General features: G+C 50.3%; 1 protein-coding gene across 1 annotated transcript in view; it reads left to right on the top strand.

Moving 5' to 3' along the window:
- The window catches only part of LOC102431232 (protein KIAA0556), a gene marked incomplete at its 3' end in the record, with an annotated part of 154490 nt that extends 127661 nt beyond the window's left edge, over positions 1-26829 (top strand). Inside the window, exons 10-16 of the mRNA XM_006105584.3 lie at positions 6469-6641; positions 7655-7720; positions 8280-8381; positions 9547-9653; positions 12094-12196; positions 15551-15763; positions 26692-26829. Coding sequence (XP_006105646.2) covers positions 6469-6641; positions 7655-7720; positions 8280-8381; positions 9547-9653; positions 12094-12196; positions 15551-15763; positions 26692-26829 — 902 coding nt within the window. The remainder of the gene's footprint in view (positions 1-6468; positions 6642-7654; positions 7721-8279; positions 8382-9546; positions 9654-12093; positions 12197-15550; positions 15764-26691) is intronic.
- Between the last annotated feature and the right edge of the window lie 234 nt (positions 26830-27063).

Here is a 27063-nt window from a genome sequence, read left to right as displayed (position 1 = left end):
GTCCAGCGGCCAGGAACGGGTGGCCATTTGTCAGTCTCTTTCACCAGGAGAAGCACGTTTTCTGAGGAGGCGGAGCCATCTCGAAATGCAAGGAGGCTCTGGAGTCCCAGCACTCAGTATGCAGGACCCTGGTGGACCACTGTCCCAGGGTGTGAACTGCTTCCGCCCCCCAGTTGGATTTGAGACGAGAATGTGGGCATCTCAAGACAAAACAGGGCTCCTCCTGCCACTCCCATTCAGGCCTTTCTGCTCAGCTGTTTCCCTGGACCTTTTGCCACACAACGTTGCATATACTAGTAGTCTCCAGGCCGACAGGTGTGTGGCAACCGGGATTGGGGGTCCAGTGTCTCAAGGGGCACTGCTCCCCAGCTCCAGCCTATGACTATCGCACGGGAATGCCAGTCAGGGTTGCCAGATCGAATGGTTTTTCAAGAGATGCCAGGAATCCTAATTTTTCTTTTTTTAAAAATTCTTGGCATCTATTTCCAATAAACACACACACACATAGAAGTCACACAACACACGTCTGCTAGCTGGTCTTGGCCTGTGGACTTCTGGTTTATGATCTCTATGCTAGACTCTTTCACGGGTTTCATATTTGCTGTCTCAGTGGATTCCCAGGTGATTTGGCCGAGACTCTGAATTTGAGCTTTTCGAGTCACAGCTGGTGGCCGGGAACAAGTCACCTGGCCGGTCAGCCGACCAACAGCCCCCAGCCCCCCTGTCTTGGTGACATGTGTTGTATTCATGGTAAATCTCCTGAATGACACGCTCTTTGTTTCTCTGCAAGAGAGACAAGGCCAAGTCCCGGTGAAGCGAAGGGAAAGTGACACGAACAGCAGGGGGATGGTTTTCAACCAGAAAATAGCGGTTTGGGATAAATTAAAATGTGCAATTTGGCTTTTGTGGTGGCACAAATTTATTGTGTGAATAAATGCACACTCTCTAGATCCAGGATGAGAATCAATCCCCACCCCCCACCCCCAGTGTGCTCAAGCTGCTGCAGAAATGGCTCACCCGAGTGAGCAGGGGCAGCTTCACAAAGAGTTGAAGTGTTGTCACCTCGTGTGTCGTGAGGATCACAGTAAGCACAAGGCGGGCAGCAGGAAAGTGGTTCAGGCGGACGCGGCCCATGGACAGACTTCTGGAAGCCGCGGGTGGGGAGAGCTCCGGCAGCCGAGCTGCGGAGTTGACCTTCGCTTGGAGAAAGGGTGATTTAATTTGAAAAGCATCTTCTTAGCATAATATGACTCCAAGGGCACAGGCAGCGCCCGATGATCATTTGCCGGAGGAGCTCCCCTCCCAAACGAAAGACGCCGGAGCAGAAGGGTTTGTGCGGACAGAGCTGGGTCCACTGGGAGAGACCGCCTTCCGCGGTGTCCTTTCCCAGAAGAGGCGGCGTGGGCTTGCAGGGCCAAGGACAGATGGTGACCTCAGGCAGCTGTCCACCCAGCCCCAGGCCACTGGGGCACCTGGGGGCGGTACAAAGGCCAAGGTCACACACAGATCTTTGTAAACTGATTTAAAGTGCGCCATGCCGGAAATGGAGGAGGAGCTCACGAATTTCAGGTGCTGCCCGAGCTCTCCTGCCCCCCCACCCCCCCACCCCCCGCTCCCAATGTCAGTGCTGCACATTCGTTTAGCTGTATACAGGATCTCAGTCCCTTATTTATAGAATCATCCATAGCAGGATTTTCCACCTTTTTCTCCTGATGGCACACATAAGCTAATTACTAAAATTCTGCAGCACACCAAAACTATGACTAAAATAAGTATAATTTTGATTCATTCACACTGGATGGCTGTTGTCATTTGTTTAGACAGTCGAAGGAAAAATAGGTCAGTGCCCCTGACTCTTAGGATGGCATGTTTTAAGAAATCTTGTGACCCACCAGGGTGCCGTGGCACACCCGTTGAAAATCGCTGCTCTGTAGGATCTGGAGGGTCAGGTGATGGAGGAAACAATATGCTTTGGTGATATGCACAGATACGGAGATTGACAAGGTTTGGGGTTGGAATCATTTTCCATCGTTCATTTGACAAAAACCATGATGCCACGTGCCCGTAAGCAAGATGAGCGTGGCCTCCTGAATCACTGTCAGGCCTGTGGGCTTAAATGGCCGCACGAGAACAAGACCTCTCCACCTTCACTGCCCACTGCGCTTCCCTCGTCCCTCGCTCCAGCCCCCCGCCACTCCGCACTCTTCACTGAGCCCACCTCTGCCCACCTCAGGGCTGTGGCACCTTCTGTGCCCGTGGCCTGGAACAGCCTCTCCGGAGGGGTGTTCTCAGGTTTACTGCCTCAAGGTCTCTGCTCAGATGTCACCTTCCTGACTGAGTGTCTCCTTCCCCTCCGCATCCTTCCCTCCTGGCTTCTCTCGCCCTCACCTGCTTTGTCTCTTTCCCCAGCACTCACCACCTGCTGGCATGTCCTGTGTGCACCTGCCTGACTGTGTCTGTCTCCGCCCCATGATTATGAGTGTGAAGACAGTGTGTGCCTGTTGCACCCGCCTCTGTAGCCCTGAGCCCAGAGCAGCGTGGCATCCCACAGCGTGGTCAGGTCTAGAGCCCGTGTCCTGCTGCCTTCGCGCTGCTGGGAGGGGGTTCTGCTCAGCTCCCCTTGGGCGTCGTGTGTTTGCAGTGCAGGGGTCAGCCCTGCTCTGCTGTAGCTCGAGACCAAGTCCGTTAGTGTCCCTCACTCCTTCCTCCTGGCCTCCCAGCTCCTTCAGGCGCCGGGTCTCCTTCTGCCCCGAGGGAGGAAGACCGCAGCGTAGCCCTCGGCACCCTATTACCCGCCGTGTTTCAGTCACTGAGGATCCGCCTCCTGCAGCTTGTTAAACCGTGTGCCTTGTAGCTCTTACCATCCCTGCCCTGTTTCTTTACCTTCTCATCCCTCTAGTGCAGAGCAGGCCAAGGAGCTGGTAAGAAGGGCAAGCAGGGAAAGTGAACGCAGCCTTGGCCGGGTGAGCAGAATCCCCGGGTCACCTTGCAAGCAGCTCATTACTTTTCTGTCCCCAGGAGCAGCACTGGGCAATGACAGAGTCCATCAAAGTCAGAAAATGGCCCATTGCTGCTTACCACGCAGGCCAGCCAGCCATGGGCACTCGAGGGTTCCTGTGGGTGCCCTTGACCCCCCGCCTCTGCCCCCTGGGGAAGCAGCTTGGACTGTACTAGACCAGCCCCTGGGTTCTGTTGATCATGCTTCTTAAAACTGGAGTATGTTATGAACAAATAAAACTAAGGGGGCTTCACAAAAATTTCATATTTGAGCTTTTCCTGAAAAAATAAAGTGGCAATACTAGGAGCACAGGCCAATATGGCAGAGCTGGGCGTTGGCTCCTTATTGAGGGGGGCCCAGCCCCACGTTCAGTCTTACTCGGCGTGCCTGCCTCTGGGGCCTGGGCGTTGGCATCCACAGCCCCTCTCCTGGGTGCCTGGGAGAAATTGGTAGTGCCCCATTTTAGTTTGGCTTTTCCATAAAAACCTATAGTCCCAGCGCCCGGCTGTACTGGAAGTCCCCCGTGGAGCTGCCATGCCCCCTCCCTCCCCTGCCAGGGCCACTCTTATGCTGCTACTTGAACTCTCATCAGACACAGCGTTCTAGCAGTGCATAGCGGAGGTCAGGTGGTCCAAGAGGAATCTCTAGTCATCAGCAGTGATGGTTTCCCGAGGTCATGAGGCTGGAAGGATGCTGTTTTCCAACAAGCCTTACACCAGGTCATATATATATATATATATATATATATATATATATATATATATATGACCCCCGCTGTGCCCACTCAACAGCTCCACTTTGATGCCAACACATCCGGGACCCAGCCTGTCCAAACCTGAGCCCCGCTCCTTTCTAAAACTTGCTCCCCAGCCCTCCCCAGCTCAACTGAACGCAAGTCCATTGTCAATTTCCTCAGGCCCAAAGCCAGTCACCTTTAGTCCCCTCTCCCCCAGCCGCACCGACGCTGTCGGGAAAGCCTGCTGGCTCTGTCTTCGGGGATGTGCAGAAGCTGTGCTCCGTAGCCCTCCGCCTCTGCTTCCATGCCTCTCTGCACAGCTGCGCTGGCCGCTGACCGCCTCTCTGAGCTCACCCTCACCTCCCTCCAGTCTGTTCTCCACCTGCGTCAGCTCAGGTCGTCCCCTGCTCCAAATCCTCCCGTGGTTTCCCACTGCACTCAGAGGAATGGCCTTACCGTGTCCTCCAAGGCCCTGTGTGACCTGGCCTTCCCTCTGCGCCAGCCCGAGGTGCCTTGCTGCCCCACGGACACACCACAGGCCTCTCGCTCTGCCTGGTGCCTGGGCCATGCTTCCCTGGTGCTCCCTGACGCCCACCCTCCACCCCGCAACCCCATCTCCTTTACCCTGCTCTGCTTGTCATGTTTTTCCATGTCATTTTCTGCTATCACCCTGTACTATTTATCTTTCTCTAGCGATTGTGTCTCTCCCCAAGGGTGGGGGGTCTTGATCTGTCTGATCACTGCTATGTACCCAGTGCCAAGAACAGACCTGGTAGAGTGGCATTCAATAAACTCAGTAGGTAAAAGCCTCTCTCAAGATCCCAATAGAAATATGTTGAGTTTTGTTTTAAGAAATCATTGAAGGATCTTCTTTTTTTAAAAACTGATTTCTAGAGAGAGAGGAAGGGGGAAAGAGAGAGACATTGACATGAGAGGAAAACATTGATTGGCTGCCTACTGCATGCACACCCCCTACCTGGGATCGAACCCACAACCCAGAATCAACCAACAACCTTTCGGTGCACAGGACGACACTCAACCAACTGAGCCACACCGGCCAGGGCAAGCATTTCTATTTTTAAGTGGAGAGTTTTTTTTAAACATAGAAAGAGTCCAAATATAAACAATTGAGAGGATGTTCTAGTGAGCCACATGTGTCCATTACCAGCTATTTTCATTTCCTCTATTCCCCAGATGATTATGAGGCAAATTCAAGTCATGATATTATGCTGTAGATATTTTAGCATGCTTTTTTTTTACAGCTACATAGTACTCCACCATTAGGTGGATGTACCATAACTTATTTTATTCAACCAGTCTTATTGGATGCTTTTTGCATATCACTTTATACTTTATGAAACCAATTTTCCATTATTGGAACTTCCAAAATCAACTGTACCTTTGCAATACTATTTTTCTTAAATTGAAGAGTAATTTTTTTTGTAATTCTTATTATTCCTGCAAAACAAAATAAAGCAAAATATTTCAAATATTCATCCTTTTGCCCTGGGCAAAGTGGTCATTGTTGGAGCATTGCCCATTTCCACCAAAAAGGTTGTGGGTTCGATTCCTTGTTCAGGGCACATCCTAGGTATGCAATTTCAATTCCCAGTCCAGAGGCATGAGGAGAGCCACCCAATCCAGTGTTTCTCCTCTCATATAGATGTTTCTTCTCTCTTTCTCCCTCCCTCCCTCCCTTCCTTTCTCTCTAAAAAATCAATAAACATATCCTCTGGTGAAGATTAACAAATAAATAAATATTCATCCTTTTCCATGATATTATGTATTATTCCTTATAGATACTTTGTTAGAGGGTTAATTTTTAATAACTTTCTATTTTGATATAATGTCACACTTAATGGATGTTGCAAGGATAGTACAAATGACCTCCCATAAACCCCTCTTCCAGGCTCACCAGTTGTTAACATTTGGTTCCAATTGCTTTATAATTGCTGTGTATGTATGTGTGTGTTTTTGTTTTAATCATTTGAGATTTAAAAAAATACATCATTCCCTTTTACCCCTGAATACTGCAGTATGCAGAGTTGCCCTTCTGTATCTGGGCGGGGGGGGGGGGGGTTGGTTCCAGGACCCCTGTGGAAACCAAAATCCGATGCTCAAATCCCTTATATAAAATGGGGTAAATATTTGCATATAACCTATGCACATCCTCCTGTAGACATTAAATGATGTCTAGATTATTTATGATACCTAACACATTGTAAGTGCTATGTAAATAGTTATTATTCTTATTGTTCAGGGAATAACAACAAGGAAAAAAGCCTGAGCATGTTCAGTACAGAAGCAACTATCACAGGCCTAACTAAACAGTACACATTTGAATCTGCGAATGTGAAGCCTGCAGATACGGAGGGCTGGCTGTTTCTCCTGAGAACAAGGGCGTTCATTTTATGTTACCACGGTACACTTAAGTTATGAAATTTAGGCTGATTTAGCATTAAGATCATACTGTTACCTAAGCCACAGACTAGGTTTGGATTCCTCCCCTTGCTGCAACGATGCTCTTACAGCTAGTTCCCCCAGTCCGGCCCCAGGCCGGCTACTGCCTTCAGTGGCATGCCTGCCGGTCTCCTTTAATGTGGCAGTCTCCAGGCTGTCTGTGTCTTTCATGACCTTGACATTTGTTTCATAGATTGTTCTCAACTTGAGTCTGATCGTTTTTAAGCTGCACTCTGAGAATGAATCAAGGGAGACCCCCTGTTTTTGCCCCCAGGACCTGGAAGCCGACGGGAGAGACTCCCATCAGCAGCCCGAAAACCTGTGCTCCAGGCTGAGGACCCGCAGGAAGACGCATCAGCTGTGCTCCGAGCCATCCAGGTGGAGAATGAAGCCCTGCAGAGGGCGATCCTGAGCAGAAGGGCCGAGCCCGCCACCAGCCAGCTGCAGGTGCCAGTGTGTTCCCTGGCAGGGGGAGGGGACCTAGGAGGACTCTGCTGCTCGGGGGGTGGGGGGGGGGCACGTGTCGGAGCAGCGCTGGCACAGAGCACATGGTGAGGAGAGTGATGTGTGGGCATCTCTGACCTCACACTGACCTGCACATTCATTGCTCACTGCATCGTCCCTCACCGCCTGCCAGAGGTCCCATTTCCTCCACCTTCCCATTTTCCGTTTCCTGCAGAAAGCCCAAGGTGGATGCCAATATGCCTCTCATCCTTGCCGATTTCCCTGCAAACCTGACACCTTAGACTAGGGTTGCAAACTGTAGTTAAGAGAAAGGATGGAGTAAACGGCAAGCCCTGGCTTCTCTGGAAAGATGTCACTCCCAGAGCATGAGCCCGACAGGCCTCTGGGCCTCCCCACCCCTGCTGTCCTGCCCCAGCCTGCTTCACCTGCTCAGAAAGCCTCCGTGGCCCTGCAGTGTTGGAGTTTGTGCCTGCTGCCCTGGGCTTTGAGCAATAAGCAGGAGAACGGTGGGGTGAGCAGGGCCCCTTGGGAGCCGGAGGCCCTGACGTGCTTCGGTGTACACATCCTTTCTCAGAAGCGCGCTCTCTGACTCGGCTGCTGAGACCTTTGACCTTAGCTTGTTCCACAGATGCTCACAGAAACCTTGAAACAGGCAGCACTGTTTCATTACCCTATCTACAGAGGTGCCGATGGCACCCAGGGAAGCCAGGTGGCTTACCCAGGCCGTGTCTTTGGAAGGGGCCCAGGTCTGCCTGCCTGCAAGCCTGGAGCCCGTCCACACCATCCATTGCTTCGCAGTCTCCACCATGGCCTGTTCTTTGGGACATTCATCGAGCGGCACCTGTTGTCTGTTTTCCTGGAGCTCAGTCCTTTCCTGGTGTCTGTGTAGGAGATCACAAGACGGCCCCTGCCCCTCTTCACCCACATCTGTCAGTGAAGCGCAGACAGTGGATGGCTTTGTTCTGACCTCAGGTCATGTGATTACATCATTCCAGGGCGTGGAGGAACCCCCAGCAAAACCGTGGACTGGTCTGCTGAAGGCACAGGAGGAGAGCCCGGAGGTCAGTGGAGGCCCGAGAGGAACAGCAAAGCCCATGCCCACAGCACCTGATGCTCCAGAGAGCTTTCCTCATCACCCAGCAGGTCCTCCTGGGCACGGAGCTGTCCTGCCCATTCCACAGATGGGAAGGTCTGGCTGCAGGGGCTCAGCCAGGCCTGCTGACTCCAGTTTCTTATTACATTTCTTTTTAAAAATATATATATTTTAATGATTTTTTACAGAGAAGAAGGGAGAGGGATAGAGAGTTAGAAACATCGATGAGAGAGAAACATCGATCAGCTGCCTCCTGCACACTCCCCACAGGGGATGTGCCCGCAACCCAGGTACATGCTCTTGCCTGGAATCGAACCTGTGGCCCTTCAGTCCGCAGGCTGACGCTCTATCCACTGAGCCAAACCAGCCAGGGCTCTTATTACATTTCTATTTCCTGACAAGACAACACCAAAAACAGATCTTGGCGTTCTGAGTAAATAAATTATAGCCCTATCTACCCAGGTCAATTAGACCTATCTCGGCAAATACAGGCGGGAATTAATAAAATGCCCGGGAATGTCTTTTAGGTTGTGCTCCAGTCTGTGCTGTGTGCTCAGCATACAGATCAGATTAGCCCCTGGCCTTGCGAAGCTTTCAGGCTACAAGCAAATGAAGCCATAAATAAACAGGTGACTTCAGGGAGATGACAAAAGCTGACTGGGTACGGGATGGTGGCTCCCTCCGGCAGGTGGTCCGAGGAGGCCCCTTGGAGGATGTCCCATGTGAGCCGAGCCCTGTGTGTGAGGAAGGAGCCAGCCAGCAACAGGAAACAGCATCTCAAGTAGGAGGAACAGGGAGCAGCTTTGAAGTGAGAATGAGTTGGCAGATCAGGAAGAAGTCTGGTTTTGGGGGGAGGTGGGGGGTAGGAGAGGAGACAGCATCCAAGGCAGCACCGAGAGCACTGTGGAGGTTTCTCTTTGTATCCCTCTCACTTGTTCTGCTGTTTCCTGGTCATCTTAAACTGTCCCTGGCTGATGTCTGGACAGGTCTGCAACACTGCCCACCCACCCTGTGCTCCAAGGTTTCCGGGTGACCTGACCCCTGACCCACAGGGCCTCCAGTGACTGGAAGCATTTGCAGATAGAGAGCAGAGCACATCTCAGTTTAGATGATATATGACAAATGGGGAAAGGCGAAAGGGCCTAATGATGTTACTAGAATTCTCCATGGAGTCCCATTACGTTGTCGCAGATAGAACAGAGGTTGAGATGGGGAAAGGTGTTGACGAAATTTATTTTTAACTTATTGATTTTAGAGAGAGAGAAACATCAATTTGTTGTTCCACGTATGTATGCATTCATTGGTTGATTCTTGTATGTGCCCTGACTGGGAATCACACCCACAACCTTGGCGTGTGGGGCAGTGCTCTAACCAACTGAGCTACCTGGCCAGGATCTAATTTATTTTTAAGGTTCTTTGGAACTTAGGGCGGAGAGAAAGAGAGGGCCAAAGAGGAAAGGTACGCACCTTGAGGGAAGAAGAGGGGGAAAGGCACGGGCCTGAGAGAGAGAGAGCACACGAGAGAGAAATTTTTCAATAGCTCATTGAAGCAGATCCTTTCCTGAGACTTCCCAGATCATAAGAAACTGACATCCCTGTCTTTTTGCAAAGCTCATGGGAGGGGGTGCTTGATCTCATCAGCCTGGGCAGACGCTGTCACTCTCCCTCCTGTCCCCTGCTTTCTGCAACGGGACTGGAGGCCTGAGAAGTATGTCCCTTTGACCATGGCTCTGCTGTATCTTGGGCCAGGAGTGTCACCTCAGACATCTGTTTAATAAGCCTTTCCATCCTCAGCTGCTTCCCGTCACCATGGAGACCAACACGGAGGAGCCATCCCAGGCGGCAGGGGGAGCCAGAGCCGTCAGCGCAGCCATTGACAGGATCGGCCTTTTGGGGAGCAGGTACTTACCACGAGGACTTCAAAACCAAAACAAGAAGCCAATGGCAGTGCAGCTGGGAGGGCCCAGGTTACTCCAGACCATTTAAAACTGCTCCTTTAGACTGTACCCGCCCTCACCCCCACTCTAGCCCTAAACGCAAAAGTGACGACTTCTTTCAGGCAAATATCTCATTGCTTGTTCAGTTCAGTCCAAGCTGGGTAACAGTCCACCCTCCTCAAAGGTTCCCACGGGAGGCCCCCCACAGGGGGCGGTGCTGAGTTTGTTCCCAGATGGCCTGTGGTGGGGCGGGGGCTGGCGGTCCAAAGCGGCACCCTTCTTTTCTCTGTTAACGTTTGTTCTGATGCAGTCTTCTGCTCCATTAACATGCAGCATCGGTTATTGGAACCGTCAAGTTTCATTATCAGAATAAAGGCTTTCCTCTAGTTTTCAGGCAAAATTGATCTTCTGAAAGCTGCGCCAGGTTGAGCCTATGTTTACAAGCACGCACTGGCCCACAGCCATGCCCGGGCACCGTGCGGAGCCTGCTCACTGTGGCTGTGCCCGTGCCCGTGCCGGCTGCGGGGAGGGGTATGCAGCCTTACACAGCACACGTGGGGGCGTTTACTTCAGCACTGCTAGGTCTGGAACCCGGGGCCTCAGAAACCCGAGGTGCAGAGTGGACTCTAGGCCAGGGGTTGGCAAACTTTTTTGGTAAAAGGCCAAGTAGCCAATAATTTAGGCTTTTCACCTTTTGTGTGTTTGTTCTAACCACCCTTTAAAAATGTAAAAGCCGCCCTACCTGATTTGTCTCAGTGGATAGAGTATCGGCCTGCGGACTGAAGGGTCCCAGGTTCGATTCCGGCCAAGGGCACATGCCTGGGTTGTGGGCTCGATCCCTAGTAGGGGGCGTGCAGGAGGCAGCCAATCAATGATTCTTTCTCATCATTGATGTTTCTATCTCTCTATCCTTCTCCCTTCCTCTCTGAAATCAATAAAAATATATTTTTTAAAAAAATGTAAAAACCATTCTTAGCTTGCAGGCCATCTAGAAACAGGCCACAGGCTGCATCTGAGCTCCAGGCTGTCCTTTGTGGACCCCTGTTACAGATTTTTGTTGTTGTTGTTAATCCTCACCTGAGGACATTTTTTCCCATTGATTTTTATTTTTTATTTTTTTTAAATTTCTTTATTGGTTAAGGTATTACAAATGTGTCCTCATCTCCCCATTAACCCCCAGCCTCCCCCCTGCCCCCGCACTCATACTCTCATCCCCCTGTTGTCCGTGTCCATTGGTTTGGCTTGTATGCATGCATACAAGTCCTTTGGTTGATCCCTTCCCCTTACCCCCACCCTCCCCTACTTTCCCTCTGGGGATTGATACTACGCTGCGGTAAAAAAGAAGGAATTCTTGCCATTTGCAACAGCATGGATGGAACTGGAGAGCATTATGCTAAGTGAAATAAGCCAGTCAGAGAAAGATAAATACCACATGATCTCACTCATTTGTGGAATATAGAGAACAACATAGACTGATGAACAGGGACAGACCCAAAGACAGAGAAACAGCGATCAGACTATCCATTGATTTTTAGAGAGAGTGGAAGGGAAGAAGTGGGGAGGGGGGAAAAGAGAGAGGAAGAAAGAAACATCGATGTAAGAGAGACGCATTGATTGGTTACCTCCCACCTGCGCTCTGACCAGGGCCAGGGATTGAACTGCAACACAGGTCTGTGCCCTTTACTGAGATTGAACCCAGGAGGACCCTTTGGTGTGTAGGCTGGCGCTCTAACCACTGAGCACACTGGACAGGGCCTATTGTAGACTCTTACCAGTTACTAGTAAGCTTCAGCTGGCCATCTTGCCCCACGCGGTTTCTTTTATTTAACTGGTCTCATCACTGCTTTTACGGTTATTTATAGAGGAAAACATCCCGTGTGCAGCTTTGAACTGTATGTGGGGTGAATATAGTCGACCGTTGAACAACGCGGGTGTGAACTGTGTGGGTTCACTTATCCGTGGGTTTTTTCCATAAATATACAGTTGGTTCTCCATACCCCGGGTTTTGCATCATGCATTCACCAACTGCAGATGGAAAGCTGTGTTTGTGATCCAGGCTGGGAGTGCGCGGGTGCAGGGCCGAGTGCGCACACTGTTCCACACCATTTTATATAGGGGACCTGAGCACCATGGGGTGTGCCATCTGCAGGGATCCTGGAACCAGTCCCACACCGATACTGAGGGATTGTTGTCCAGTTTGGGGGGAGTCAAGAGTTATATGCAGATTTCCAGCTGCATGTGTTGGGGGGTTGGTGCCCCTAACCCCTGCGTTGTTCAAGGGTCAACTGTACCTTCTCCTCACATTGTCCCACGTCTCTGAGGTAGAACAGAAGTGGGGCTTTGGTGGGAATGTCCTCTGTGTGTAGCATGTGTTACCTGATTGCTAAAACAAGTCCCATTTCAGGCAGCAGCAGAAGCTTCTGGAAGTCCTCCGGGCCATCGAAAGCGACTCTGCCCATGTCAGCCGGGTGGGTTCACCAGCTGAGGAGCAGGTGCTGGCCCCAGAGGTGAGAACGGACCTGCAGGGATGTTAGGGCCTTCACTGCCTCTCCTGGAGCTGAGGCTGGCAGGGCCCGTGGGCGATCATTTCTGTTCCGTGGGATTGTTCTGATGGCGACCACCTCGGCGTCTTTCTGCCGTGTGCATGTCCCCTCCTCCCCGGCACACAGACAAAGGTGTGCGGAGCAAGGCCTTGCAGCCTCTCCACACAGAGGAAATATAATAGCATGTGAACCCCAAGGAAAAGGTCCAGCATCGCTGGTAACCAAGAAATGCAAATCAGAGCAGCCTGCATGTCCCATTGGACATCCGAGTGAGTGAATGACTTTGATGGTAACCTCTGGTGCTGGCAAGGTTACAGAGGCCGGTCGGCCTGCCCTGCTGGCAGCAGCGGAGACGGTGGGACACTCTGGGAAAGCAGACGGGCTGGACTTAGGAAGAGCCTTAGAAATGCTTGTCTCCCAGCCCAGTGATCCCCCTTCCTTACCCCAGGAAGTCACTCAGCAGCAATAAAAAGCTAGAGGCACAAATGTGTCTGCTGCCGAGTTATTGGAAGTAGAGAAAAATGAGGAAAAAACCCAAAAATAACATAAATGTGTCTTAATAATGGAGGTAATCAGGAAAGTGTGATATATCGGCATAATGCAGTAGTATAAAGGGATGGAAATCATCATTATGGAGATTACCCAGAGAGAAAATGTTAAGGCTGCAAGGTAACTGCAAGAGGTGACATTAGTCTTCGTCTAGTCCAACGTGGCGGCACAGACACGGAGCGGGACATCTGCTGCTCAGGAGGGGCCCAGGGAGGCAGGGTAATGGGAGTTCTTTCCTTTGTGTCAGTAGGTGAGTGTCCTGGCTCATCCACCTCACCCCTCCCTGTACCCAACCTTCTTATCTGGTTGGTGGTCACCAGTCTTACTTAACACGGAGTCTCCCAAAGTCGCATGCAAGACTCACAACCACAGAAAGCCCTGCACCCTCCCAAACGAGTCTCAGCTGTGCGTCTGGCACCACCTTGTAAGGGGTGTGAGACCAGTGTTGGTCTCAGACCCTCTGGAGCAGCGGTTCTCAACCTGTGGGTCGAGACCCCTTTGGCGGTCGAACGACCCTTTCACAGGGGTCGCCTAAGACCATCCTGCATATCAGATATTTACATTACGATTCATAACAGTAGCAACATTACAGTTATGAAGTAGCAATGAAAATAATTTTATGGTTGGGTTGCAACATGAGGAACTGTATTTAAAGGGTCAGAAGGTTGAGAACCACTGCTCTGGAGGGCCCTAAATCTCGCGATTCAGAGCAGGAGTAGCCGTGGAGTTGCAGCACTGACAAGTCGTGACACTTCCTCAGTTAATAGGCCCTTCAGCTCCTTCATTTGGAAACTCCCTGCGGGAACTTGCGCTGAGATTGCACTGAGTGTGAGATCCAGCCGCCCCTCTGCGAGGCGGCTCGCAGTCCATCTGGCCCTTTTCCCTGCAGCCAACAGCCAGGGTGCACAGTACTATGCCTTCACGCCTCCCACACCACTCACCTGGCAGTGCCTCTCACAAGCACAAGCTTGTTAAACTCCCAGCCCCCACGTCAGCCAGGCCAGCTTAGGTGTATCACCATCCGTCAAGCCTGGACTCGGGCCCAGGGCAGCGAAGGGCTCAGCCGGCCCTGCACGGCACAGGAGCAGGAAGCCGGCACAGGAGGAGGCTGTGGGGTCTGTGGGCCAAGCTAATAAAAACGCCCGTGTTCCTTCTGGGAGCCATGAGCCGACCTCCCTCCCTCCCATCCTCGTCCCTATCGCGTGGCAATCAGGGCTCCTCCAAACACATGCTGAGAGCCAGAGCACATGTCGCTGGCCATTAATTAAAAAAATAAGTAGGGAACATTTGCTGTTCATTTGCTCAGCTCCCTGCTCACAGAACCAGTGCCGATTACCAGCGCTAATTACCAGGGGGCATGTGCATGTGAGGATGCACCACTTTACGAGTGACTGATCCGTGGCCACCAGCACTGCACTCGGCACTCTGGGCGCCCAAGGTGCCTCAGGAGGCCATTCCACAGTGTGGCCATTTACTGGGGTATCCACGCAGCCTCTCAGACCGAATAGCCTGCCCACGAGGGAGGCAGGCAGCAAAACCAATGAAGGAGAGCCCTGGCCAGTGGGTCAGTTGGTTGAGGCATCACCCCACACACCAAAAGGTTATGGGTTCATTTTCCTGTCAGGGCACATACCTAGGTTGGGGCTCAATGATCGGGGTGTGTATAGGAGGCAACTGATCAGTGTCTCTCACATTGATGTTTCTCTCTCTAAAAATCAATAAACATATCCTCAGGTGAGGATTATCAGTAAATAAAGATGAACTTTGCCTACTTGAAAAAAACAACCAGTGAAGGAGAGAAATGGGGGGATGGACACACAGGGCCGGGACTTGGGACAGGTCTGCTCTGGGGCTCGTATCTCACTTAGTCTTGGTGGCAGGTGGATGGAGTCATCTCCGATTCCTCAGTTAGACTGAGAGATGTCAAGTGGCTGGTCCAGGTCTGTGTTACCTACTGCGTTATTCTGCTGGGCCGGCCCTAACAAATCCCACACTCTGGTGGCTTAAATAAGATTCATTTTCTCATACTTCTGGAGGCTGGAAGGCCACGAGCGAGATGTTGGCAGGTGTGGTTTCCCCTGAGGCCTCTCTCCTCGGCTTGCAGATGGCCACCTTTCCCCCCGTGTCCCCATGGGCGCTTCTCTGTGCACGAGCTTCCCATGTGTCCAAATTTCCTCTGATGAGGACATTGGTCAGAATGCATTCCCACTCTAATGGCCTCATTTTAACTTAATTACTTTTTAAAGACCCTATCTCCAAATACAGTTATACTTTGAGCTGCTGGGGTTAGGGCTTCAGCATGAATGTGGGGGGACCTGCCCAATTCAGCAGCAGTTGTGATATGCCTATGTCGTGGGGAAGAGGCAGGCGTGATGTTCAGACAGAATATGCTGCCTTTTTTTTTATGTTACAAGGAATTATATTCTTAGATTAGCATAAATCCAAAAGTTTCTTTACAAACCAGAATAGGATAAAATTAATAGAAATAAAAAATTAATTGTAAGTCTCCCCCCCCCCCCCCCCCCGCCAAATATGCTGCCTTTTAAGCAGGAAACACTGGGTGCCCACGTACACAGTAGCTGTGATTCAGTCTTCACAAATATGTGCTTGTTTAATCTTCACGGTGACATAGGTGCATAGTAACTGTAGGTACAGGGTGCTGCTCTTACCCTCAGGCACGGAGGGAGGGTGGATGGCCTGTGGCTCGGTGGTGGGGCTGGAGTCGGCCTGCCATGCTTCATCTTTGGCACCATGTTTCTCTCCTTTAAGGACAAGCTGGGGGTGAAAGAAGAGATGAAAGATGCCATCTACGTGACGATGGAAATCCTGTCCAACTGGGGCAACCTGTCGTGGGTGGGCCTCACCGAAGTCGAGTTCTTTGACCTGGACGACACAAAGCTGTACGTGTCACCTCATGACGTGGATATCCGTAACTCGGACCCGCCGGGGGACCTGGGCCAGCTGGTCAACAGGAACTTGGCTGTAAGTGGAGGCGGCACTGCAGCGAGGCTTGGCCTTGCATTGGGATGCATCTTCTCTGCCCATGACGTGTCCTCGCTAAAGGTGGGGTGTGAGCAGGGGACAATGCAGTCTCCCCTGTTGCTCATTGGGCCACGTGGGAAGGAGCTGTGGCAAAGGTTGGGGGGCTCCATACTGTCCCCCAAACTCTTCCCAGATCTCTGCTCTGCGGGGTTTTCTTGGGAGAGGGGACGAGGAGCCAGTTCAGCCCTTTTCTCCATCTTGCAGTTTAAGACAGTCACCACCAAACACGGGACCTCAGAGGTTATTGAGGTCAACGGGGCTGTTTTGTGGGTAAATAAACTAAGGCTTTGAGCGGGCTTTGACTTTGCCGAGGTCACACAGCTGGAAGGTGGGGGGGCTGAGTGCACATCCTGCAGCCAGCCTGGTGCAGGGCCCAGGCCCACCCCCTCACCGTCCTGCTTCCCTAGAGCGTGGAGTTCATGCACCCAACAAACGGGAACATTCCTTGTCTTTAAATATCTAACAGGTTTAAAAAAAACATCACTGGCATTTTCTCCTCCTGCCACTGCAAGTGGGCACGAGGCTGTGAGCTAACCTGGGACAGGATGCCCGGCAGCGCCGTCTTGGCCGTGCTCTGCCTCCCATCCATCCCTGGGAGGGGCTGGAGATTGGGAACAGAGGTGCCTCTGGGCCACAAAACGGGTGAGCGAGGGACAGGAGCCATGGGAAGACTTCCCCTTGGGTGCTCTTTTGCACTTTTTAAATGTCCTCCCACGTACATGTAAGAAAGTATGGAAACTGAGAGCAGCCACCACGTGCTTAGTGCTTGCTGTGCCAGGCATGGCCATGCGATCTGATTTAGACCTAAGAGTGCACGGGCTCGAGGAGCGGAGAGGCCGGGCTCCCCAGCTCACCACTTCAGCTTCGTGACCCCAGGCAGCTCACCTCACCTCTACTTCCGTCTCCTCATCTGTAAAATGGGGATGATAAGAATACCTACCTTGACACAATGTTGTAAGGTTCAAATGTGAATATTCGGAGCTTAGTACCAGGTCTGGATCTTCCTAAGGCTCCAAAAATCAGCTGTCAGTGTTTGCACTGTTATTATTATTAACAGTATGAATACCACTAAGAAGTGGGTATTACTATTCCCATTTTAAAGGAAACAAGAAGGAGGCTTTGAAATCCCCAATTCTGGAGTTCCGGGTGTGGCCTTGGCACCTTCTCCAAGTTTGTTTCTCTGCCCCTGTAAAATGAGAGGGAGGGCGTAGATGGATTCCTAATTTTGATTCCTAATTTCTAGTAACAGAAACTGAGTCTGGCTCATTTTAGCAAATTCTTGAAAGAACAGTTTATTGTCTGAATTGTGAGTAGCTGGTGTGCTCACTGCCCCCAGGCCAGGAGAGGACAGGCCATGGTCATGGCGGCTCCAGGCAGCGTTCTGGATGCATGTGCACCGAGGGTTTGCTTGGTCGTCTTTGGGGGGAGACGGGCAGTGTTTTATTGGTTGGTTAATTGGACAGTTGGTTTGTTATCACTCTGCCTGAGGAATCCAGTCCAGGAGAGGAAGGCTGGTGGACCAACGTGGCTAGGAGGCCGGCCACCTTGATGCCAATGCAACCAAGATGCCCCAGGGGAGGAGGAACCCTCCCTGAAGAAGCTCAGGGTTGTTACTGAAAGAAAGGCAGGACAGATGCTGGAGGGCCGAGAGGCCCCAACCTCCACAGGTGGGACCGTGGTGTCTGCGCCCTCCTGGAGAGCAGCAGCTCTGTGACCGTGAACCTCGAAAGAAGCAGGCCCCCTCGGTCACAGCCACGTGGGTGCCCTGGCCTCGCACGCCCTGCTCTGCTTGCTGCTTCGAGTCCCCAGGCTCCCATGTGTGCAAGCCCCAGCCCTTGCCACCTCTCCAAACCCTCTTTGCCCAAAGCAGTGGCATTTGGGAAGCTGCTGTGCGAAGCAGAGCATACCAGGGCCTATAAAAAGCATCACTGAGTTTGGCGGGGACCGATTCTGACGATTGCTCTCCCTTCTCCTCCGTTTAGCAGAGGCTGATGAGCTTTGCTGTGTGAGAGCAGTGAGAACTCCAGCCGTGGTTTTTGTGGGTTTGGGTTGTTTTCTTTTGGGCCTAAGGTTGGGACATAGGCAGCTGTCTTGCCCTGGCTGTTGGATCTCTGGGTCCAGCTGTGGGTGGGCTGGGTTCCCCGCTGCACTGGCCTGAGGTCTCCCTGATGTCGTCCCGTGTGCCAGGCCCAGGGCTACCGAACACACTGCCTCTTAGATTCCCTGTGGGTTGAATCTAACGACCCACAGTATGCCAGCCAGACACCCCTCATCTAATCCTCCCATGGACCCTGGGTCACTCTCCACATCTGCTAAAGGGGGAAAGCAAGTCTCAGGGAAGATGGGTGACTGGCTCAGGCCGCACCGCTGTGAGTGGTGGGGCCGCTGAGAGCCGGACAGAGGTAACGGAGTGAGGGCTGAGTTCAGAAGAGAAGCTGCTTGAAGAGTGAGTTGCCGGAAGATGACTTTACTGGTGAATTCTACTAACTAAAGAATTAACACTAGTTCTTTACATTTCCTTCTAAAATGTGGAAGAGGAAGGAACACTTCCCAACTCATTCAATGAGACCAGTATTACCCTGATACCATAACCAAAGATTTCACAAGAAAACTACAGGCCAACATCTCTTATGAATATAGATGTAAAATCTTCAACAAAACACTAGCAAGTTGAATCTGGCAGCTTAAAAAAATATTTATACATCAAGACCTCGTGGAGTTTATCCCAGGAGCACAAGGTTTGTTCAACATATGAAAATCAATCAATAGACCGCATTAATAGACTAAAGGGGAAAATAACCACATTACATCTTAATAGACACAGAAAAGGCATTTGACAATGAACATCCTTTCATGATAAGAACAATCAGCAAGGCCGGGGAACTGTTCCTGGACCAAGCCAAAGGCACAACACGTCCTCTGACACCTTCTTAGACAAGTTGAAGATTGGCACTGGCCTCAGTGTACATCCCTATGAGGAGAGGATCAGTACCGTCCCTGTAAGATTGTCATGCAGATTAAACATCACGCGATTAAATGAGTTTGTCATAGAAAGTGCTTAGGAACACTGCCTGGTGCCTGGGAAGCATTCAGTGAATGACAGTTATTATTTGGTTACTATCGTTGCTGCTGTTGTTACTGCCTCAAACAATGAAAAGACAATTAGCCATGAGAAAGTATTTCTGAGCCGGTGTTTAAGTTCTGGATGAGTGTGCGGCCAATGCTGATGTAAAGTGGTAGAGAAGGAAAGATGGAGAGAAAAGACACTCAAAACCTGCCAAGGCTATACCTTACTTTGACCTACCTTGGCAGGTTTTGAGAATGAGGTTGGAAACATGTCAACTTAGGGAAGGAGGCATGTACATCGTTTGTGGTGGTATCTTTTTGATAAGACAAAGCTGGGCCAATCACATTCCATTCCTTCACCATTCACTCTGAATTTGCCAAGAAAATCATTTGTAAATTCTAAAAAAAAGAACAATCAGCAAACCAGGGACAGAAGGAAACATCCTTATCCTGGCAGAGGGCATCTATGAACACCCACAGCGAACATCACACTTAATGTGAAAGACTGAACGCGTCCCCCAGATCAGGAACAAGACCAGGATGCTTTCTCATCACCTCCATTCAACGCTGTCCTGGAGAATCCACCTGGGGCAGTTAAATAAGAAAATAAAGTAAAAGTTGGAAAGGAAGAAGTAAAACCACATTTGCAGGTGATGTGGTCTTATATATAGAAAATCCTAAAGAATCTACAAAAATTACTGGTAAAGCTAAAATTAAGTTCAGCAAGTTTACAGGATAAAAGATGAATATACAAAAATCAGTTGTATTTCTATACACTAGCAATGAACAATCTGAAAAGGAAATTAAGAAAACAATTGTATTTTTATAGTATAAAAAAGCATAAAATATTTTAAGAATAAATTTCACCAAAGAAATGCACAACTTCTACACTGAAAAGTACAAAATAGTAACAACAGAAATTGAAGACCTAAATAAATGAAAGGACACCAGTATTCATGGATTGGAAGAACTAATGGTGTTAAAATGGCAATGGTTTCCAAATTTTCTACAGATTCAATGCAGTTCTATCAAAGTTCCAGTTGTCTTTTTTGTGGAAATTGGCAAGCTGATCCTAAAATACATATGGAAATTTGAGGGACCTACGATAACCAAAACAACATGGGAAAAGAAGAAGAAATTTGGAGGACTTGCACTTTCCAATTTCAAAACTAACTACCACGTTACAGTGATCAAGATTGTGTGATACTGGCATAAGGATGGGTATAAGTCAATGGCATCGAGAGTCCAGAAATAAACCCATACATCTCTAGTCAATTGATTTTCAACAGGATGCCAAGGCCATTCAATCAGTTAGGAATAATTTTCTCAACAAATGCTATTGGGGCAACTGGATTTCCACTTGCAAAAGAATGAGGTTGGACTCCTACCTCACACCATGTATACAAACTAACTCAGTGAACCAAAGACCTTAAATATAAGAGCTAAAACTATAAAACTCTTAGAAGAAAACACAAGTGTAAATCTTCATAGCCTTGAATTTGTCCATGGAGTCTTAGATATATGACACCCAAAGAACAAGCAACAAAAGAAAAAATAGATAAATCAGACTTCATCAAAATTACAAACATTTTTGTTTCAAAGGATACTAGCAAGAAAGTGAAAAGACAACCTATAAAATTGGGAGAAAGTATCTTCAAATCAAATATCTGATAAAAGTCTAGTATACAGAATATGTAAAGAACTCTTAAACTCAACAAAGAGAAGACAACAACCCAATTAGAGTATAGCCAGAGTACTCTGAATAGACATTTCTCCAAAGAGGATATACAAACGGCCAACAAGCACATGAAAAGATGCTCGGCATCACTAGTCATTAGGGAAATGCAAATCCAAACCACAAAGATACATCACTTCACACTCACTAAGGTGGCTATGATTTAAAAAAGAAAAGAAAAGAAAAGAAAAGAAAGGGAAACCACAAGTATTGATGAGCATGTGGAACAAGTGGAACCCTCATATCTTGCTGGTGAGAATGTCAAAGTAAGGTATAGCCTTGGCAGGTTTTGAGTGTCCGGCCCTTGGACTGAAGGGTCTTGGGTTCAATTCCTGGTCAAGGGCACGTGCCTTGATTGTGGGTTTAATCCCTGGCCCCCAACGGGATTCTTGCAGGAGGCAGCTGAAGGATGTGTCTCTCTCACATCAGTTGTTTCTCTGTCCTCCTCTCCTCCTTCCCTTCCCTTCTCTCTGAAAATCAATGGGGGGAAAATATCCTCCAATGAGGATTTTAAAAAAAAAGTAAGGTGTAGTCGCTGGGGAAAATAGTTTGACATTTTCTCAAAAAGTTAATGTAGAGTTAATATGTGACACTATATATATATAAAATCTCCAAGAGATTTGAAAACATGTTCACACAAAAACTTGTACACATGTATTCACAGCAGCATTATTCACAATAGTCCAAAGGTAGAAATAACCCTAATGTCCACCAACTGATGAGTGGGTAAAGAAAACATGGTGTCTGCACACAGTGGAATATTATTCAGCCATAAAGAGGAATGAAGTTCTGCCACATACTGCAGCCTTGAAAACATGATGCCAAGTGAAAGAAGCCAGACACCGAGGCACATAGTGTATGATTCCACTTACAGGAATGTCCAGAATAGGGAAATCCTCAGAGACAGAGAGTGATTGCCATAGGCTCAGGGGAGGCAGAATGAGGAGCAGCTGCTAAAAGGTACAGGGTGTCTTTAGGGTGATAAAGTTCGGTGGAAAAAGATAGTGGTGATGGCTGCACAACCTTATGAATGTGCTAAAAAAACTACTGAATTGTACACTTTAAAGCAGTGGTTCTCAACCTCCTAGCCCTTTAAATACAGTTCCTCATGTTGTGACCCAACCATAAAATTATTTTCATTGCTACTTCATAACTGTAATGTTGCTACTGTTATGAATCGTAATGTAAATATCTGATATGCAGGATGGTCTTAGGCGACCCCTGTGAAAGGGTCGTTCGACCGCCAGAGGGGTCGCGACCCACAGGTTGAGAACCGCTGCTTTGAAGTGATGATTTTCTTTTTCTTTTTTTTTTAAGTGGTAATTTATATATGTGAATTGTATCTCAATTTTCTTTTCCAAGAACAGAAACATCCCAGGCACTCTTGCCCAGCTTCCCCACTGATAACATCCTCTGTAATCACAGACCCCGGTCAGACCAGGAGGTTGACACTGGCATAATGTGCAGACCTCCATACACTCGTGTGTGTGTGTGTATGTGTGTGTGTGTGTGTGTGTGTGTGTCTTTGCAGTTTGATCACGTGTAGGTTTCCGTAACTGCCACCACACTGAGGTGGAGAATGGCTCCATCACCACAGAGGAATTCCCGTGCAACCCTTAGTCACATCTCCCCACACCTGTCCCTAACACCAGTGACCACCAATCTGTTCCCTCTATGTTTTGTCATTTCAAGAATGCTAAGTAAATGGAAGCTTACTGTATGTAACCTTTTGAGACGGACTCTTTCACTCAGCATAATGCCCTTGACATCCATCCAAATCGTTGTGTATATCAGTAGTTCGTTCCTTTTTGATTGCAATGCTTTATGAAATTGGGCTGACTTCCGAGGGCCGTCAGCATCTCCCTGCGGGCGGGTGCGTCCGCATTGGGTTAAGCCGGAAGAGAAAGCACCTTTGTCTTGGAGTTAGAAAGTGACCTCCTCAGGGAGGCCCTCCCTGACCGTGCCTTCTAAAGTAGCCCTTCCACTGGCCATTAATCATTCTCTCTTGTTTTCATCATCAAATGCATCCATGCTGTGTTTTTTCTTGTGTTTTCACTTGTTTCCCTCCCCTACCAGCACAGAGCTGGGACCTGGTGGGCCAGACTCCACCCCCGCCCCACCCGTGTCCCCCTCAGCGCCTGCTGAGCTCAGTGCTGACACCTCCCTGCCCTTCCCACTTAGGGGCACTCAGTCTGATGAGTGCCCCTAAGGCCACCCGCACTGATGCTGCTCTGAAGGAGGATTTTTTCTGGCCTCCAGGGCCCACGTTGCCTCGCATACAGCAGGTGCCAGCTGGTGGGGAAGAGCAGGCTTGAGAGTGCACCCCGCTCCCTTGTCCTGTGGGGGAGTCCCTCTGGGCTTCTCCACACGGCTCCAGACTCCAGGTGGGCCGAGCTCCAGGGCCCACAGGAGTGGCTGGCTTGGTAACACACGATGGGCTGCCTCTCCCCTCTCACTTCCCCATGCTCCACTCGTCTCCTTCCGTCTGAATAAATGCCTTCCACTGGAAGCCTTGCCTCGGGGTCTGCTCCTGGGGAATCCCGACTAAGACAAACGAATTAATGAAGAAAAGCCTGGGTGTGAGTCCGCACTCCACCACTTGGCAGAGTGCAGCGGGCACGGTGTGTGCCAGAGACTCGCCTCCCAGGCGTGAGAGAGCAGTGGCAGCGCGAAGCGAAGGGGCCCTGCTTCTCCTGCTGCCGGCCTCACCCCCTGTGATGGGCGGGCGCAGACGCTCTCCCTGCCGCCCGGCACCTGGGGTTGGCCCAGCACACCGTGGGTCAGTCGCCAGCAGCCCCCGCCAGCCCTCCTCTCCGCTCTGTGAAAGGAAACATCAGAAGCTGGGCTGCTAACAGGGCTCGGAGTTCCCTCTGGATTCGCGTTCTCCAACTTGGAGCACTAGGTTCCCGCTTAGCGCTCCTGCTGTTCCTCCTGCTGACAGAAAGTGAGGGAGAGCAATGGCAGCCCAAGAGTCGGCCTCAGTCTCTGCCTTTTTCAAGCAGCCGCAGTGACCCAGTTTAGGCCCAGCTCAGCGAAGGGGTGAGACCACCCCCTGGATGTCAGACGTGCTATCCTGAGCCCTCGCAGCCGCCAGGGCACTGGAAGTCCTTGCAAAGCTTGAGAAACTTGCCAGAACAAGTCAGAACCCCTTGAACTCATCTCTCCCCCTCAACAAAAGCAGCCTCCGCCCTCCTGAAAGGCACTGTTGTCACTGGAACAAGCCGCCTTTGTCCGTCCCTGCAGCTGGAGCGGGGCCTCCACCTCCCGGGGCCGGCAAAACCCAGTCAGCCAATCTCCTTCCCCGGCTCTGTCACTTAGCAGGCTCCGTCCTGGTGACAGGAATCTGGGGCGATGCTCCTATCAATAAAAGGGACAACTTCAGCCAGTGTCAGGGATGTGGTGGTGGCTTATAGGCGCATGGGACTGGCAATTGTTCAGCCCCTAAGCAGAGACCATAAATTCAAATGCCTGCAGGTCCCGGCAGAGGCATAATGAGGGAAGTGAAGCGGGTGTGAAACGGTAGGGAGTGGTGGGGACTGGGGCCACCTACGGGTGTCAGGACCCCGCGCTGTCACACCGGCTTTCAAGTCTGCAGAGAAGCAGGAATGCAGCCTGAGGAGCGGAATCCTCCCCATTGTCAATGGTTGGCAGCGAATGTGCCTTTTCTTTAGAACACTCATGAGCCAAATAAAATAGCTGTGTAGGCCAAATTCAGTTTACAGTCTTTGTAAAGTTTCAATGAGAGGACTGATATTAGGAGGTAAATGTCACTTATCCATTTATTGATTCATTCAACAAAGTTTTTTTTGGCATTTATGATGTGCCAAGGAATTGTGCTGAATGTGAAGGGTTCTGTAGTGAATTTGAGGCGGCCACTTCCCTTAAAGAGCTCCCAACTGAGTGGGGGGGGGGGGAGGGCCATGGACCTGAAGGCAGGTCATTGGGGGGCCCCTAGGGGAAGGCTAGCCTCGAGCATTGCAGGGAGCTGCAGGCACCCCTGGAGGGAGAGCGATGCCTCGAGGGCGGGGGGGAAAGGGGGCGAGAGCACATTTGAGCTGAAATTCCCAGGGTGAGGAGGACAGGAAGAGGCTGAGCGGTGTGGAGATGTCTGGGAGCAGCTGAGAGCTTGGTCTGGACAGAGGACAGGGGGCATTGGAAGAGACAGGAGAGGCCACTAGAGCTGAGAGAAGTCCCCTGATTTGGCTTTTCCACCTGCACCGAAAGCACTCAGCACAGAATTTTGTTGGTGTGAAGGAGAATGACAGGGAGGCTCTCCTGCTCTCCGCCCCTTGGCCTTGTGTGTGGCCTAGGTCTGTTGGCCGTTGGCTGCTGGAAGGGGCACTCAGGTCCTAAGAGGGGCAGAAGGACTCCCGTGCTCAGTGTCACGGCCCCATCCCAACAAATGCCTGAGCCAGTTGATTTCTATTTTAAAATGTTTTTAATTTGACAAGGTTTTACAAGAGAAAATAAAACTGTTTGCCAGGTTTATCAGATAAGGCAAGTGGTGGCTCTTATCCTGCCCTTCCCTCTAGAGCCCCCGCCCTCAGTGCTTCCTCAAGGCCGAGCACAGCAAAGCCCTGCATTTTAAATTCAGTCTGATGGCCCGAATGGCAGCTTTAAGCCAGGGCGAGGGTCAGTCCAGGTGGGGAGAGATTGGAGACATACCCCCACCCGGGGATTCTGTAGAGAAGGGAGACTGCATAGAGACTGATAGGAGGGGCGGAGCGGGGAAAGGGCTGGCCGGGCATCCACAGACAGCAACTGAAGTTCCAGAGAGATATATCAGCTGTGGGGTTTGCCACTGAGAACTCTGGGGTCTAATCCCCAAGCTGGGCCCCCAGCAGAGAGCACCAGAACTGAGAAGGGGACCCTCATAATATCTGGCTGTGAAAAGTAGTGGGGTTGCTGTCTGCCAGGGAGAGATGGCTGGAAATTCAGGCACCCTCTTAAAGGGCCAACACACAAAATTTCCTGTGGAGCCACTTATCTTGTGCTCCGGCAGAGGGAGGGCAGAGTGGACTGGAGCTGTGTGAGCAGAAGCCAGGATTGGGGGCTCTGGGGTAAGAGCTCAGAAGGCAGACACCCCAGTTTCCTGTGCTGAGTCATTCCCTCACTCTGTGTCATCTTTCTCATGCAGACATTTGCTATACAGGCAGCTTTGCCTGGGGGAGGACAGTTGACCCACCCTACTAGAAAACACCTTGTGCCACAGTGCAGAGTTTCCGAGGACCATTAAGAGAATAACAGCCTCCAGGCAGAAGCAATTGCCCCACCCTGTTGAAAAAAAAAACTCTCACCACACCTGAGGATGATTGCTTGGGGCCACTCAAGTCGGAATCCTACCAGTCTGTAGGCAAAAGCAGTCTCTGGGGGCTTTGAGTCTTTGCCTGATCTAATTAGTCAGAAACAGTGTTTGACACTGTCCTGCACTAGAGATTGAGAGGCATAGCAGATCTACTTAATACACAGTCACAAACCCAAAAAAACAGCCAAAATGAGGAGACAAAGAAACAGCCCCCAAGTAAGAGAACAAGAGAATTCTCCAAAAGAAGAGCTAAACAAAATGGAGATAAGAAATTTATCTGATATACAGTTCAGAAAAATGATGGTAAATATGCTCAACAGCCTGAGAAAAGATATAGTAACTATGAAAACAGAAATAAAGAATGACATAGCACAAATAAATAACACATTGGAAGGAATACACAGCAGATTAGGGGACGCTGAGGATCAAATCAATGAATTAGAAGACAGAGTTGAAAAAAATCACTCAATCAGAGAACCAAAGAGGAAAAACAAAAATCAGGAGGACAGCTTAAGGGAGCTGTGGGACAACATGTAATGTAACAATATTAGAATAGTAGGTGTGCCAGAGAGGCAGAAAGGGAGATAGGGATAGAGAACGTGGTTGAAGAAATAATGGCAGAAAACTTCCCTAACCTGGTGAAGGAGAAGGGGCCTGACTCCCCGCCCTCAGCCCTCTCTGGGGTCTTATTAGGGTAGAGTCACTGCTGGTGCACCTGGGCAGACATGTACTGACTGCTCCCCGCTCTTGCTGGTGTTTCAGAGCAAGAAAGACTCCTCCTTGTGGACCTGCCCCTTCCACCCGCCGCTGCAGCTCTTTTTCGTTATCCGCAACACGAGAAGGCTGCATGCCTTTGGCCTGGCCAGGATCAAGGTTTGGAACTACTGGACAGCTGATGGTGTAAGTACCAGGCTCTGATGCCTCCCTGGGCATTAGGCTGATGGGAGCACCTAGTGCTACCAAATAGCCTGATTCCTGAAACTGTGAAATGGGTGCCAGGAGGCCCTGCTGGGGGTGGCAAGTGCCTGTGGGGGTGTCACAGCCACCCAGGCAGAGTCTGCCCTCAGAGGTCTGGAAGGGGTACTCAGGCCACCCTTTGGGGGAACTGGAAAAATACCAACTGAGGCTCAATTT

This window comes from Myotis lucifugus, unplaced genomic scaffold (assembly GCF_000147115.1).
Source record: "Myotis lucifugus unplaced genomic scaffold, Myoluc2.0 scaffold_700, whole genome shotgun sequence".
Taxonomy (NCBI): Eukaryota; Metazoa; Chordata; class Mammalia; order Chiroptera; family Vespertilionidae; genus Myotis; species Myotis lucifugus.
This window is presented reverse-complemented; position numbering and strand designations above follow the sequence as displayed.